This window comes from Ahaetulla prasina, chromosome 2, assembly GCF_028640845.1.
Source record: "Ahaetulla prasina isolate Xishuangbanna chromosome 2, ASM2864084v1, whole genome shotgun sequence".
Lineage (NCBI taxonomy): Eukaryota > Metazoa > Chordata > Lepidosauria > Squamata > Colubridae > Ahaetulla > Ahaetulla prasina.
This window is the reverse complement of record NC_080540.1, coordinates 220,105,950-220,122,032: the sequence shown is the minus strand read 5'-3', so window position 1 is coordinate 220,122,032 and position 16,083 is coordinate 220,105,950. Positions and strand designations below refer to the sequence as shown.

The following is a 16,083-nucleotide window of genomic DNA, read 5'->3' as shown; positions in this document are numbered from 1 at the left end:
ACCTACTCTTCTACTTTTTTCATATATATTTTTCTTTTCAGGTTATACTTATAATTTTTTTCCTCGTTTGTCTTTTTCTAACTTTTCTATTATTCCGTATTTTTGACAGTTTTTGAAACTCTCTAAATGTATGTACACTTAAGAGAGATTGCGTGGTCATTACCCGTTAATAGAAGAGAAATAGGGAGCTGGCTAGTAGTTGCCTGAGCAAGGAAAGCAAATGCTGGACATGCACAAAATTTATTCACTCCTGTCCCTGAAGTTCTCAGGGACACAGCTTTAAAACAAAATCTATCCCCTTTGAAGCTTTGATCATTCATGCCATTAAAACAATTTAAGAAGTCCAAATAAAGAGATAAGCCAGAGAAGTATGACAAGGCTGTATATTTTCCCCCTATTTATTCAACCTGAATGCTAAATATATATTAAGGAAGAAGATGACTGTGGTTTATAAAGTTGGAAGGAGAAACATCAATAATCTGCACTATGCTGATGACGCTATTCTGATAGCTGAAAATGTTAAGGATCTGCAAGCTCAAGTAATGAAACTCAAGGAGTGCAATGGAAAAAAAATGGAACTAAAATTAAATGTATAGAAGGCCAAACTAATGATAATAGGTAGAACAACCAACCTTAGAATTGACAATAAAGATATTGAAGAGATGAATAGGTTTTTTTTATTTGTTTGTCAAACATGTACAAGGTAGGAAGTATAAGTATGAACACAAGCATGAAAAAAAGGAAGTAAATACATATAAATGGGGATAGTAAGATAGGGACAGTAGGCACTCTGGTGCACTTATGCATGCCCCCTTTACGGACCTCTTAGGAATGAGGTGAGGTCTACGGTAGACAGTTTAAGATTGAAGCTGTGAGGGTTTGATGATGTAACAATGGAGTTGGGTAGAGCATTCCAGGTGTTGATCACTCTGTTGCTGAAGTCTTATTTTCTGCAATCGAATTTGGAGCGGTTTACCTTGAGTTTGTATCAATTGTTTGCCCATGTATTATTGAGGTTGAAGCTGAAGAAGTCATTGACAGGTAAGATATTGTAGCAGACAATTTTGTGTACTATGCTTAGATCAGACCGCAGGCGGTGCAGTTCCAGATTGTCCAGGTCCAAAATTTGAAGCCTGGTGGCATAAGGGATTCTATTGTGAGTAGAGGAGTGGAGTACTCTTCTCGTGAAATATCTCTGGACCCGCTTAATCATATTAATGTCCGATATACAGTGTGGATTCCAGGCAGACGAGCTGCATTTGCATTTTAGAATGAACTATCAACAGTAAAGGAATAAGCAGTTGAGAAATAGAACAACCACAAAGTCCTAGAAAAAGATATTCAAATGCCATGATGGATCTGCACCTACCAAGATCAGAAATAGGCAAATAATGGGCCTCTGGTGGCTCATCAGGCTAATGCAGCCTGTTATTAACAGCAACTGCCTGCAATATTGAAGGTTCAAGTCCCACCAGGCCCAAGGTTGACTCAGCCTTCCATCCTTTATAAGGTAGGTAAAATGAGGACCCAGATTGTTGGGGGGCAATAAGTTGACTTTGTATATAATATACAAATGGATGAAGACTATTGCCTGACATAGTGTAAGCTGCCCTTCGGAGAAGGGCGGGATATAAATGCAAATAAAATAAAAATAAATAAAATAAAATAAATTTCCATATGGAAGTGAAAGCTATACTTTGAAGGAGCAGGATAGAAAAATGTATTGACACTTCTGAATGTGGTTGGTGAAGACTCCTGTGAATACCAAGAAAACAAACAAATGGAGCATTGAGCAGATCGATCTAGAGGAACAAGGGACCAAGGCTTAAGTTATCCTATTTCAGACACATAATATGAAGACCAAGTTCTCCAGAGAAGGCTTGAATGCTGGGAAAGGTGGAAAGAAAGAAGACAATGACCAGCAGTAAGGTGGACAGATAGTTTACAGTAGTGATGCGTGCATCATTGGAACACCTGAAAAACTGAATTAAGAGCAGAATCACCCTGAAAAAACTTTACCCATGTGGTGCCCAAGAGTTGACCACAACTTGATGGCACATCATCATGCTGTTCCCCTTCCCACACAAATGCCTGGCACTTCTGTTGGAGGGAATGTTTTCTGCCTGGGAAGTGAGCTAGTTTGAAGCTCTGCTGAAGGGTGGGGGAATTTTTATAGGCCTCAGTATGGAAGTCCATGATGTCAACGCCAGGAAAATTAGAATAGAATAGAATAGAATAGAATAGAATAGAATAGAATAGAATAGAATAGAATAGAATAGAATAGAATAGAATAGAATTTTTTATTGGCCAAGTGTGATTGGACACACAAGGAATTTGTCTTGGTGCATATGCTCTCAGTGTACATAAAAGAAAAGATACGTTCATCAAGGTACAACATTTACAACACAATTGATGATCAATATATCAATATAAATCATAAGGATTGCCAGCAACAAGTTATAGTCATACAGTCATAAGTGGAAAGAGATTGGCGATGGGAACTATGAGACGATTAATAATAGTGCAGATTCAGTAAATAGTCTGACAGTGTTGAAGGAATTATTTGTTTAGCAGAGTGATGGCCTTTGGGAAAAAACTGTTCTTGTGTCTAGTTGTTCTGGTGTGCAGTGCTCTATAGCGTCGTTTTGAGGGTAGGAGTTGAAACAGTTTATGTCCAGGATGCGAGGGATCTGCAAATATTTTCACGGCCCTCTTCTTGATTCGTGCAGTATACAGGTCCTCAATGGAAGGCAGGTTGGTAGCAATTATTTTTTCTGCAGTTCTAATTATCCTCTGAAGTCTGTGTTTTTCTTGTTGGGTTGCAGAACCGAACCAGACAGTTATAGAGGTGCAAATGACAGACTCAATAATTCCTCTGTAGAATTGGATCAGCAGCTCCTTGGGCAGTTTGAGCTTCCTGAGTTGGCGCAGAAAGAACATTCTTTGTTGTCCTTTTTTAATGATGTTTTTGATGTTAGCTGTCCATTTGAGATCTTGCGATATGATAGAACCCAGAAATTTGAAGGTTTCTACTGTTGATACTGTGTTGTCTAGTATTGTGAGAGGTGGAAGTATGGAAGGGTTTTTCCTAAAGTCTACCACCATTTCTACGGTTTTGAGTGTGTTCAGTTCCAGATTGTTTTGGTTGCACCACAAGGCTAGTCGTTTGACCTCTCGTCTATATGCGGATTCGTCATTGTCTCGAATGAGATCAATCACTGTTGTGTCATCTGCGAACTTCAGTAGCTTAACTGATGGATCATTGGAGATGCAGTCATTGGTATACAGAGAGAAGAGAAGTGGGGAGAGCACACAGCCTTGGGGGGCCCCTGTGTTAATTGTACAAGTATTTGATGTGATCTTGCTTAGCTTCACCTGCTGCTTCCTGTTTGTTAAGAAGCTTGTGATCCACTTACAAGCCTGTTCCGGTACCTGTAGCTGGTTTAGCTTAGTTAGGAGAATGTCTGGAATGATGGTATTGAATGATGGTAGGAGATCCAGATAGTTCAAATGAGTATAAAGATTAAGATTAAGCTCTCTACAGGAATCTGAACCACTAGCAGCCAAGGGAGATAAGAAGGAATTCAACGTAGGCTCGACATAGATCTCATGACTGATGATGCATTTGACCCCTCCCTCGGGCTCAACCTGGTCATCTACACATATGATCGGTTTTCTTTAGTTTTCTCTCTGTCATCACAGCTTATCTGCAGTCATCCTCCTTTAACAGGAAACCTTTTGCTCAGCAAGCACTGAGTTTTATGTTCATTTTTCTCCGCTGGTGAGGTTTATTCTCAAGGAAGCTGGTGTTTTTCTTTCATCACAGACTGCTGCATGCATAGTGGAGGATTTGTGGTTTCAGGCTCGGTAGCATACACATTCCCTTTTCTCACAGCTTTTCTAAAAGTTGCTTGTGTGCCAGGAATTGATTAGGGAAATGTTCTGTGTTTTTCTCCCAATACAAGCATAGCTGCTGTCAGTGCTTTGCATATCTTTTTAAAAAATTATATTGTTAATTTTTATGATTCTTTCACCAGTTTTTTCACAGTGAAAATTATAATACATCTGCATAATTCTAGAGAAATCAAGGTTGGAGCCCTTGTCGAAGTGGGGTTATAGGAAGGAAACTAGCGGGCTAAAAAAAAAATCAACCTGATTTTTGTGTAATTCATTATAGCTGCCCAGAATTATCTGATTACCAATAGTATTGCAAGCAGTTGATATGCAGTTGAACTATTTCTGCAGTGCTAATGATAGCAATACACTTAGACTTGTGTACAATAGCGCACTCAGGGTGATTTTACAATGTCAGCATATTGCCCTCCAACCATCTGGGTCCTCATTTTACCAACTTCGGAAGGATGGAAGGCTGAGTCAACCTTGAGCCCTGTCAGGATCGAACTCTGGGCTGTGGGCAGAGTTAGTCTGCAATATTGCATTCTAACCATTGTGTCACCTAATGGTAACAGAAAACAGCTCTCTCAAGGTCATCCAAGGTATTGAGTGCAGGATTTACACCCGGCAGGATCAGGGCAGACATGGTCTCTTGGAGTGAAAAGGTCCTCCTTCCAGCTTTCTATTCAGCTTCTCTTCTCTCATGGAGCTTAATGCTCTCCTCTGCAGTGAGGGAACAGTTCCCACCAATCCTCCATGGAGAAGAAGACATATTTTTTTTGCATTTGTGTGTTATGTGCTTGCATATATTTGTGTGTACCTGCTCTTCAGCACACATTTGGCTATCTAATCTTGTGCACACTGAGTTACACATGCATCTCTGTGCGTATAAGTGGGTGTAGTGTTGTATGAGGTCTAGGCTAAATACATTCATATTTCCTACCACTCTACTTGTAGGATGAGTCAAGCAAGGATTAATTCCCATCTGGTGTTTTCAGGATTGTTTCAGACATCCCTTAAACAATTATCCTGGAAATATCACACAGCACTGTCTGATGACAATTCCGTGGTCATGTGGCCGGCATGACTAAACACCGAAGGTGCATGGAATGCTGTTACCTTCCCACCAAGGTGGTCCCTATTTTTCTACTTGCATTTTTACATGCTTTTGAACTGCTAGGTTGGCAGAAGCTGGGGCAAGTAACGGGAGCTCACTCCGTTATGTGGTGCTAGGGAGTCGAACTGCCGAATTGCCGACCTTTCTGATCAACAAGTTCAGCATCTTAGCCACTGAGCCACCGCGTCCCCATATTATTTTGAGTCATCTTATGCCAGGAACTGTATTTCATAGCACCTGAAAGTACTTCCTTTAACTCTTTCTAATAGCCTGGCTCAATATCAACATCTTTATACTGATTGTTATATCTGTGTTTCACCTGCAATTTGTATACTACTAAAACTCTGATTCTTGGAAAGCACCTCTAAAAATACCCCAAATAGGCAGGCATATATCGAAGCATTACAAGTACTTTATTTGTCTACACTGCTTTGCACAGAAAAGTTTTATAAACATAAATGATTGTGAATAAGGAGGAGGAAAGAGTATGGTGTATGTTCACTGTGAGTTATTTATAATAAATGTGGAGTAAAAAACTATTTTTTTTTCCTTTTTATCTTTTATTGCAGAAAGTGAGTGAAAAAGTTGGTGGAGCGGAAGGAACTAAGCTAGATGAGGACTTCAAAGAAATGGAAAGGGTGAGTCTGGGAATTAATTGCTCTTGTATCACTTACTGCAGCATTCCCCGAGTGGATTTTTATATATTTTGTCAAAGAACATAACATTTGGATATTACGTTTTTCTAGGTTGCTTATTTATAGCTAGACAACATAATTAGCATAACTGGTACTATTTAGATCAGCTCAGCTCTATCATGTAGAGCAGGGGTGTCAAACTCGATTTCATTGAGAGCCACATCAGGGTTGTGTTTGACCTTGGGGAGACAGGGGGGCGTGGCCAGCTCAACATTACTTGTGTCGGGGCGCCTGTGGCGGCCTGAGTGCTCTGCCAGGGAAAACAGGCTCCTGAGCTCCTTTTTTGGCTGTGACTCCAACCCTTTGCCAGTGAAAACAGAGCTTGTGGGGGGTAGCACGTACGGCTCTTGTGGGCTCCATTTTCAATTGTGATGGCTTCCTGCAACCCTTTGCCAGTGAAAACGAAGCTCGGGAGCTCGCTGACAGAGCCACCATAGGCCAGTCCTTCACTGTTTCCATGGCGGCCCTGTGGGCCAGATCTAAGCACCCTGCGAGCCAGATCCGGCCCCCAGGCCTTGAGTTTGACACTTCTGATCCAGAGTGAAGTTTTATCAACTTCTTATTGTGTTGCGATCACATCCCTCAATTCCCACGCTGCTGCATTTTAGACGTTATAGTCCCACTACATTAGGTAGAAGAAGATTTATTTAAAAGTTCAAGAGATGATTGGGAAAGGAGCATCCAGACTTGGCAGCAGTTGCCCATACGTCTTGTCTATGTGACACCTACTTTAAATAAAATGGTGGGTTGTCAAGTGGTTCTTGCACTGATAGGAGGAAATTATTGGGTACGTCATGTTCTAATAAACTGTGCCAAACGTCAGGGGGAGAGGCAAAGCAATGATTCAAGGAATACTTCCTCCAAGAAGGGAATTGCAAGGCCAGGTGCATAGCAAATTGTTAGATGGAAGAATCCTGTTACCATCCTCCTTGAAAAATATACCTTATTCTAATAAAAGGGTTGATTGTTCTTAGTGCGGGGGTCTCCAACCTTGGTCCGTTTAAGACTTGTGGATTTCAACTCCAGAGTTCCTCAGCCAGCTTTGCTGGCTGAGGGACTCTGGGAATTGAAAACCACAAGTCTTAAAAGGGACCAAGGTTGGAGACCCCTGGCTTAGTGATCTTGGGAGGATGTCTGTTCTCCTACCTTGCAATGAAGACTTGGGAAACAACAGTCCAAGAATGTTCAACAACAATAGGCTGGTCAGATTTTGGGGAGGTGTGGGTCAGTGGTGAGATTCAAATAATTTAACAACTGGTTCTCTGCCCTAATGACTGGCTGGATGGGCGTGGCCATGGTGGGCGTGGCTAGGGGATGTTACAGGCAGCACTCAGCCTCCTGCACCCCCCTGGGAGCAAAAATGGGCTGTTGGGGGGCATACCACATCCCTCAGCACCCCATTTTGGGCCTAGGAGGCCTCCCTCCTTACCTGGTAGCCAAAATGGGGTGCATGGGGACTCCTGGAAGAGGTGGGGTGGGAAGGGGCATGGCCAGCCAGCAATTTAACTACCGGTTCCCCAGAACTGGTGCGAACCGACTGAATCCCATCACTGGTGGGGGTGAACAGGACATCTGCACTTTGAATAGTTCTGTTCAGGAATGACAGCATCCAATATTCAGATTTGGAAGTTATGCCCAGAAATCTAGCGGATTCTTCAAAATCCATCAACAAAATCTCTGTGTATAGAGGTGAACCAAAATATATGAAAACTATGATTGCAAAACCAGTGTAGACATGGCATGGCACATTTTTAGAAATGGAGAGCTTTTTCCCCCCCACTAGATCACAAATATGAGCCTTCTCCCAGGTGCCTTTTGCGCTTTTAATAAATACTAATGAAATGGAAATATGTATTTAAATCACAGTGGTTTGGACACAGTTTTATAGCATGATGTTCTAGAGCAGGGGTCTCCAACCTTGGTCCCTTTAAGATTTATGGACTTCAACTCCCAGAGTCCCTCAGCCAGCAAAGCTGGCTGAGGAACTCTGGGAGTTGAAGTCCACAAGTCTTAAAGGGACCAAGGTTGGAGACCCCTGTTCTAGAGCTCTATGGATGGAACCTGCTATTGGTATCTTTTTAATTTCCTCTGGGGTCCGATACTTTATAGCTGTGATTGGAATCTCTTAAACTAAAATGCTTCTTCCATTTTAAACAGGTGATTATAGGGTACCTCTCCATATTGCCTTTTGCTCTTACCCAGTCTTCATACAATCAATAGCACTGAGAAGTATAACGGTGAAGGGATACATGTTCACAGCCTCCTTATGCAAGTGGGTGATTCTTGGCTTAACCTAACTTACAGAATGACTGCAAGTATTTAGTAGATGTGATAGTTTATGTCTCTTTGAATAAGGTGGGAATGTATGTGTGTGTATGCACATACACACACTTACTCCTAATCGATAATCGGTGGTTTCATATAAAGAGATATAATAAATCAATTAATGAGGCACTATCCCATTTCATTAAAGATAATTCTTGCCCGAATCCAGCCAGAAAGCTACACTAGAATCCACACTTTGAAGCTGCTCTTATCAAGCGTTTCCTGCTTCTGATTTTTATGGTCAAGGCCTCTCCATTTTATGCTGGTGCTTGGAGACCTCAATTAGGCCAGCCCTTGTCAATGCTAAGCATTGTAATGACATGTAATAAACTTTAATCATCCCCCAGGCTCCCAAAGAGCTTCTTGTCATCTGGCAGCAAGCAGGTGGGTGAACAAATAAAAGGTGGGCGTGCAGCGGAAATTAATAATGTGAGAGAATATCTGTGTGTGTACAGCAGTGCAGCTGCACATGAAAAGAAGCAGCTAGAGATGTCATTAATGGGGATAGCCAAGCAAGAGCATTAGGGCTGTTTTCAGATCTCTGTCCAAACCATCAGCAACTCGCCCGCACCCCTCCCCACATATCTCACTTCTGGATGTCTGGGGAAATCAATATGAAATATTAACCGAGTAGATGCATTTTTAATAGAGGAGTGGGCTTCAAAGGATAAAAAATGCACACGATTTCAAGATGCTGGTGGTTCGGATGGCACTGTCAGCCTGCAGCATGGCTACTGGGAAGGGAAGAAGGAAGGAAGGAAGGAAGGAAGGAAGGAAGGAAGGAAGGAAGGAAGGAAGGAAGGAAGGAAGGAAGGAAGGAAGGAAGGACGGACAGACCAGTACTCCTTGTGCTTGCTCCATAAAATGGAGACGCTTTAGCCTGTTCTGTGTTGCAAAATATAATGGAACCCTTAGCAGATGGAAGAGGGGAGGGGAGAAGAAAGGGGTCCCTCACTTTCTTTGCTAGTAACTCAGAATAATGATGTCCCAAATGGCCTATTACTGTGAAAGGAAGGTATCTCTTAATTTAAACCAAGCCCTCACAAAAATCAAAGCCACAGAATGCATATCTATAGACACACATATCTGCACATGTGTCCATCTGCACACACATTTACAGAGAAATTAAAATCCTGTGTGATAGCAATAGTAATAGCACTTAGACATATACCGCTTTACAATGCTTTACACCCTCTCTAAGTGGTTTACAGAGTCAGCATATTGCCCCCCAACAATCTGGGTCCTCATTTTACCCACCTTGGAAGGATGGAAGGCTGAGACAATCTTGAGGCTGGTGAGATTTGAACTGCCAAATTACAGGCAGCCGGCAGTTAGCAGAAATAGCCTGCAGTACTGCACTCTAACCACAGCGCCACTGTGCGCCACCGTGGCTCAAGTGCTATTGCTATTCTACTTTCCCCACAATAGCCACCCTGTGCGGTAGGTTGGGCTGAGAAGACCGACCCAAAGTCATCCATGCATCCAAAGTCATCCATGCCGACCTTAAGCATGACTTTCATGCTTAAGGTCGGACTCAAACTCCCAGCCTCCTGGTTTCTAACATGGGTCTTAACTACTTGACCAAAGAGGCTCAGACTCTATTTTTCAATTTCAAAAGTTTCAACTTCAGTTGAAGTTGGCAATGCCAGGGTGATAAAATGGGGAAGGTGGGTATTGTATAGGATTTTTATCTCTCTCTCTCTCTGTGTGTGTGTGTGTGTGTGTGTGTATGCAGATTTTATTTTGACTATTGTGGTTAATTTATTTTTGACATTCTGAGTTGGTTAAAAATTGAATCAGTAATATAAATAAGCAAGCAAATTGTGCTTCCTGCCCAAAAGAGGGCCAAGAATTAAAAAAAATCAATTAAAACTATCAAAATCATTGCCCATAAACTAAAGTACCCCCTTATAAAATCAATTAGACTTCCATTTGCATCCGATCAGACTTTCTCAGCTATACATGTATAAACCATGGCCCTTCCTTTCATGGAAAAAGCAGAAAAAAGTGAGAGTGGGGGAAGTGGGATGAAGGTCTTTGAACCAGAGCAGTGATCATGCAATAGGAAAAGGAGAGAACCAAACAGGGAGGGAGGGAGGGAAGGAAGGAAGGAAGGAAGGAAGGAAGGAAGGAAGGAAGGAAGGAAGAAAGGAAGGAAGGAAGGAAACTCCCCGCCAGCTTCAAACAAAGAAACTCAAGGGCGGAAACTGACAGGAAGTTGCTTCCACTCATTGCTTTTTTTGTCCACCTGTTTCTGTGTTTGGGTAAAGAAGTATCTCTGATACGATGGCACAATAAGGCACCAAGGGACACTGCTCCATAATATTGAGATGTGGAAGAAGAAATAACAAGGGTATTGGATTTATTTTTTCCATTCTTATTTGGGGATTTTTTTCCTTCCTTTTCATTTTGTAATTGCAGAAAGTGGATGTCACCAGTAGGGCCGTGATGGAAATAATGGCAAAGACAATTGAATATCTTCAACCCAATCCAGGTATGTGTACTTCAATTTGAATCAGAGAATATTTGAATTTATAGAACATTTCAGATAAGTTAGAAAGAATATGTTACAAAGATCTTGATGCATTTTACACACACACACACACACACACACACACACACACACACACACGGAGGTGGGGGAGAATGCAGCACAGGTTTGACCTCCTCTCTCCTGCATGAGTTTTCTAATTGCCATTTTCTTCTGTTTCCATCTCAGAACAAATTACTTGACAAAGGAAAGGAATGATCTCTCTTTCTTAAAGGATAATAACTATAACTATATTTTTTTAAAAAATCTGTTCAGAATGAGATTGCAGAACTTAAGTGTACAGTTTAGCTGTGTCTTTTTTCACAATAGTCAGTACTGCAGGATTCAGGATAGTTTTCAAGTTTAAGCAATGATAACCATGTTGGACACACAGGAAGTTGTCCAGTGGTGGGTTTCACATTTTGCTGTTACTGGTTTGCTGCGCACGTGTCTTCTGCACATGCGCCCAGCCTCAAAACCGTGCCTAAATAGGACGGTATAGATCCGGGGCAGGTAGGCTGGCCCACCTGTGATCTCTGCTATTGGTTTGCCCAAACCGGTACAAACTGTCTCAATACCACCTCTGAAGTTGTCCTACTCTTGTGTTTTATCTTTGTTTTGACACAAAGCCTTTCCCAGTGCTATCCACCCGTCCTTGAATTGACAGAAAACAAAGCCAGCAGAAAATTTGCTCTCTTCATGGCAATTCCAATTCCGTTTCTGTTGCCTCTGTTCCCAGTCACTACCATCATCAATTTCTGTCTGTTAAATAAATTTTATGCACTCGCGGCCTATGGGCCAGATACATCATGCGCTGATCACACCCGGTTTAGTGAAGGGGGGGAAATCCTGATACGCTATGTGACGCTGCCGTGACACCACAAGTTTGATACTCCTGCCCTAGGATATTGTGGGAAAAGAAAAAAAAATACTACTTTAACCAGTAGAACTTAGGACAACTTAAGCTTGTCTTCTTCATGGTCCAAGGATGTAGGGAAGACAATACCATAGCAACAGGACCAAAAAAAAAGCCAAGCTATTGCCAGAGTATGTTTTTGTTGCCATTACCTGCAAGAGGAACATGGCCTCAATAATATGGATGTTCTAAGTCAGTGGTAGTCAACCTGGTCCCTACCGCCCACTAGTGGGTGTTCCAGCTTTCATGGTGGGCGGTAGGGGTTTTGTCCGATACTGAAGCACTTTCCTTTTTTTAATTTAATTGACTTTTAATTTTTTTTTCATGGCATTATTTAAAAACATTTTCATTAGGTTTTTATAAAATTCCCCGTGACAATTTAAATTTCTGAAAATATACTATTTGTATCGCCCGTGCATAAGTTTAATTCACGTTACGTAAGTGAAATAAATGGTGCTATAGTGTGACCGCAAACAAAAGAGCCTCGTCTCAGAATAGCTCGCGCATCTCCCCCCACACCACCCAGCTGTAACAGACAAGAAGAGCTGGTAGCCAGCGCTCCCCCCAAACCCAATCCACGACCCGCGAGAGGCATGCACAGATGACGATACATGGCACATTACTGTGGAACCGGTGGGCGGTTAGAAAACTTTACTACTAACAGAGATACAAAAGTGGGTGGTAGGTATAAAAAGGTTGACTACCCCTGTTCTAAGTAATGTTTTAAGGTCAGCCTGGACAAAATAGAAGACGAATTCTGAATGAAAAACGCATGGAGGCAAAATTAGTGAAGAAAAAGTTGGATTAGGAGACTTTAATACCTTGTGAAATACTAAAACTTTGGAGTCTTATTATGGTGCTTTTCTAGTTAGAAGTTGCACCAAATGCATTACAGAGGAGAATATCTGAATCAGTTTCATTTATATCTAAAGGCCTTTATTCTGAAACATAAGTTGCTGAAAAGCTAACCATAATAGATTATAGCAATAGCACTTAGATACATATCCCACTTCACAGTGCTTTTCAGCCCTCTCTAAGCAGTTTAAAGAGTCAGCATATTGCCCCCAACAATATTTATATTTTATTATTTTAATTCGTTTTAAATTTGGCCACCATATAATATGTTTGTTTTAATTTCTTTTAATATTTATACTGTGATTTTTTACTTGGCTGTACACCGCCCTGAGTCCTTCGGGAGAAGGGCGGTATAAAAATTGAATAAAATAAATAAATAAATAAATAAATAAACAGTCCTCATTTTACCCACCTTGGAAGGATGGAAGGCTGAGACAACCTTGAGCCTGATGAGATTTGAACTGCCAAATTACAGGCAGCCGGCAGTTAGCAGAAATAGCCTGCAGTACTGCACTCTAACCACTGCACCACCGCGACTCGCTCATATGCAGTCATATTGCATTTGTTTCTTCAATGACAGCTAACAAAGATGCGTGCTTCTTGGTTCAACAAGCAAGGTGACATGATCAAACTCTTATTTCCTTAGTTTATTCCATCTGGGGAAAAAAATCTTTTTCACCAAGGTTTCTCTAAGTGTATCCTTGTTGTGATGTCCCAAGATGCTTGCCCCAATGATTCCAAATATGAGGGTCACACTGATAAATTTTATATTTATCATTTTTAAGGGATGCTTACCCCATACTCACTAGCAGGTGGCCAAATTTCTTCACCAAGTTATACAACGGTGCAAAACTTTTAATTAGATGTGTCATTTTATTATACTTTTGTTTTTTCCTTTTCCCAATAACGAATTGCTGTATCAAACTATCTGTCTTTTTTTTACTGTAAAGGTTGATTTCAGACCATAAGAAAGAATCATAGAATCATAGGGCTGGAAGCAGGGGTAAAATGCTCCCAGTTCGGACCGGATCGCGCAATCCGGTAGCGATGGGGGTGGGTAGTTCAGAAAACCAGTAACAAAAATCCCTGCCCCCCCCACCGCCCATGCCTCGCTGTTCCTCTTCTCTGTCCCTGAAGCTCTCGGTGGTGATATAGCTGCAAATGGCCTTAAATGACTGGCACGGCATTTCAAAGGGCTGCACTACAGCTGATAAGCACTGTAGGCAGCTAGTAGACCGGTGCCTCTATTTTTAAAGAAGGTAGAACGGTGCGCTCCCAAAAAAAGGCAATTAGTAGACTGGTGCCTCTATTTTTAAAGAAGGTAGACTGGTGTGCTCCCAAAAAAAAGGCAATTATAGACCGGTGCCTCTATTTTTAAAGAAGGTAGACTGGTGCACTTCCAAGTTTTGTATACTTTGTTTATTATTTTTATTATTTATTATTATTGACCATGCCCATTCAATCACCTGACTACCAAGCCATGCCCACTGGGTCACCTGACCACCAAGCCACGCCCACCAATTAAGCCATACCCACAGAACCGGTAGGGGAAATTTTTAGATTTCACCCCTGGCTTGGAGTCCCAGCTCCTGCCTCCATGACAGGAGATTTTGTTCCATCCTGGATAAATGGTTGTCCAATCTTTTCTTGAAAACCTCCAGTGATGCAGATCCATGGCAAACTGTTCTATTGATTAATTGTTCTCACTGTTAGAAAATTTCTTCTTAGTTCTATGTTGGATCTTATTTGATTTGACTATTACAATCAACGTTCTCTCGAATCTAGACTGTTCCTATGTGAGAAGGCATTTATGCAAAAGTAACCCAGCAGCCAGGAATTCCCACTTTTCTCCTGGAAATCCTTATTCCACACATTGTCCTATTCAGAGGTGGGATTCACATACTGTAGCAACCAGTTCGCCCAGCACCGGAAATATGAGTGCACACATGTGCCGTCCACACATGCATTTGATGTCAAACAACACGGCAATTTGCTCACGCACACCATCCACACATGCGTGCAACATCAAAAACACAGCGATATAGGATGGGATTGTACCCGGGTGGGTGAATTGCCACTACCGTTTCACCTGAGCCAGCTGAATACTATCTCTGGTCCTATTCCACTCTTCAACAAGAATTTGTGACAACTGCAGATTGCTGCAAAGAGGGGGATAGAAATAAACACTTTCTTTATAATGAGCACTCAGTTCACTGATATTGTTCGTCTTTAACCCTCAGATCCCATTTTAGTGGCAAAGGGACGATGAAAAGTATAGTTTAAACATATGTAAAGGATACTAGATAGGTAGTTAGAAGGCAAACCACACTATTCTCTGTCTAGCAACAGCTCTTTGTATTTTTATGAGGTTGGAGTTAAAATCTGGAAGCTTCTGCACGGTTTAGCATTAGTCTCTCCAAGTTTATCGCCGTATTTTTATTCTATGATAAGAGAAGATATGCAGCTCATTCTGTTTCCCTGGTAGATATACCAATGAGATGAGTTTGGAAATTCAACAGTATCCCTGATGGGAAAAATAAAATCTTGTAAAACGACCAGGAATGATTATGGAGCTTCCATAGCTATTCTGGACATGGGGGGCAGACAGTGGTGGAATCCTGCCGGTTTAACAACCGGTATGGTGATTGCGTGCTTTGCGCACACAAATTTCAAACTAAATTTCCCCATGGCTTAAGAATGTTTTGTGACATCTTTCTTTTATGTGAGTTTTTTATGTCATTTATAGGCACGATTCTGTTTCCAATCTGCCCAGTTTATTGTCTCTGCTGATTAGTTTCCTTTCTGCTTGTAGCCTCCAGAGCCAAACTCAGCATGCTCAACACCATGTCTAAAATTAGAGGCCAAGAAAAAGGACCCGGTTATCCTCAGGCTGAAGCCCTGCTTGCAGATGCCATGCTAAAATTTGGGAAAGAACTCGGAGAAGAGTGCAATTTTGGTAACTTTATTTATTTATTTATTTATTATTTATTTGGTAACGTTTATTGTGTTTCATCTTTTAAAAATAATAAAACTTGGATTGGATTATGCCAAATATCAGTCAGGTCTCAGGTACAAGAAGGCTAACTGGAATATTCATTTCCCTGCTTTGGTATGCCAGAAGTTTCTCTTGTTTGCCATCCAGTGTGTCGGGATTAAAGCACGTCTCTAAACATAAAATTGAATTGGGGGTACCCAATTCAAAGGGGAGTGATTCTATTTGCTGTTCATTTAGATTCCAAAGTTGGCCTTGTCCAATGTCTTTTGGGGAATTTAAAGTTATGATTTTTAATTAAGTCTTCACAAGAGGCATGTGCAGAATTTATCAACCAAGAATGGGATGTTCTGGAAAACTCAGGAATATTCTATTTGCTTTCAGACCATGCTAAATCTCCTCCTGCTCGTTCTGTCTTAGGGACAGTTCAACAGTTTTAGAAGTAAATTCTCTGAACTAGAAAATTTCCATGGTGTTCCAGACATGCTATTCTAGGTGAAACAGACCAATTCCAGAACATTCAGTTCACTGATCACCCAAATTTTAGCACATCTCTAATTCACTACTGAAGTCTTGGATAATAGTTTGGAGCAAATGTAAGTTCTAAAAATGAGGCAAGTAATATTTTATTGGGTGGGACATTATCCTATTTATTAAGACTTGGAGAGCTATATCCAGTGGTCTGATGATATCACTGAGGACGGGGACGAACTTTCCAGGCAGATTTTTTTTTATTATTATTTTATTTTATTATTTTAT

The 16,083-nt window shown here is 41.2% G+C and overlaps 1 protein-coding gene across 1 annotated transcript in view; it reads left to right on the top strand.

The window, feature by feature from the left end:
• SH3GL2 (SH3 domain containing GRB2 like 2, endophilin A1) overlaps positions 1-16,083 on the top strand; it is a 101,724-nt gene that overhangs the window by 67,535 nt on the left and 18,106 nt on the right. The window contains exons 2-4 of the mRNA XM_058170748.1: positions 5,581-5,649; positions 10,453-10,525; positions 15,145-15,288. Of these exons, the coding sequence (XP_058026731.1) occupies positions 5,581-5,649; positions 10,453-10,525; positions 15,145-15,288 (286 nt within the window). The remainder of the gene's footprint in view (positions 1-5,580; positions 5,650-10,452; positions 10,526-15,144; positions 15,289-16,083) is intronic.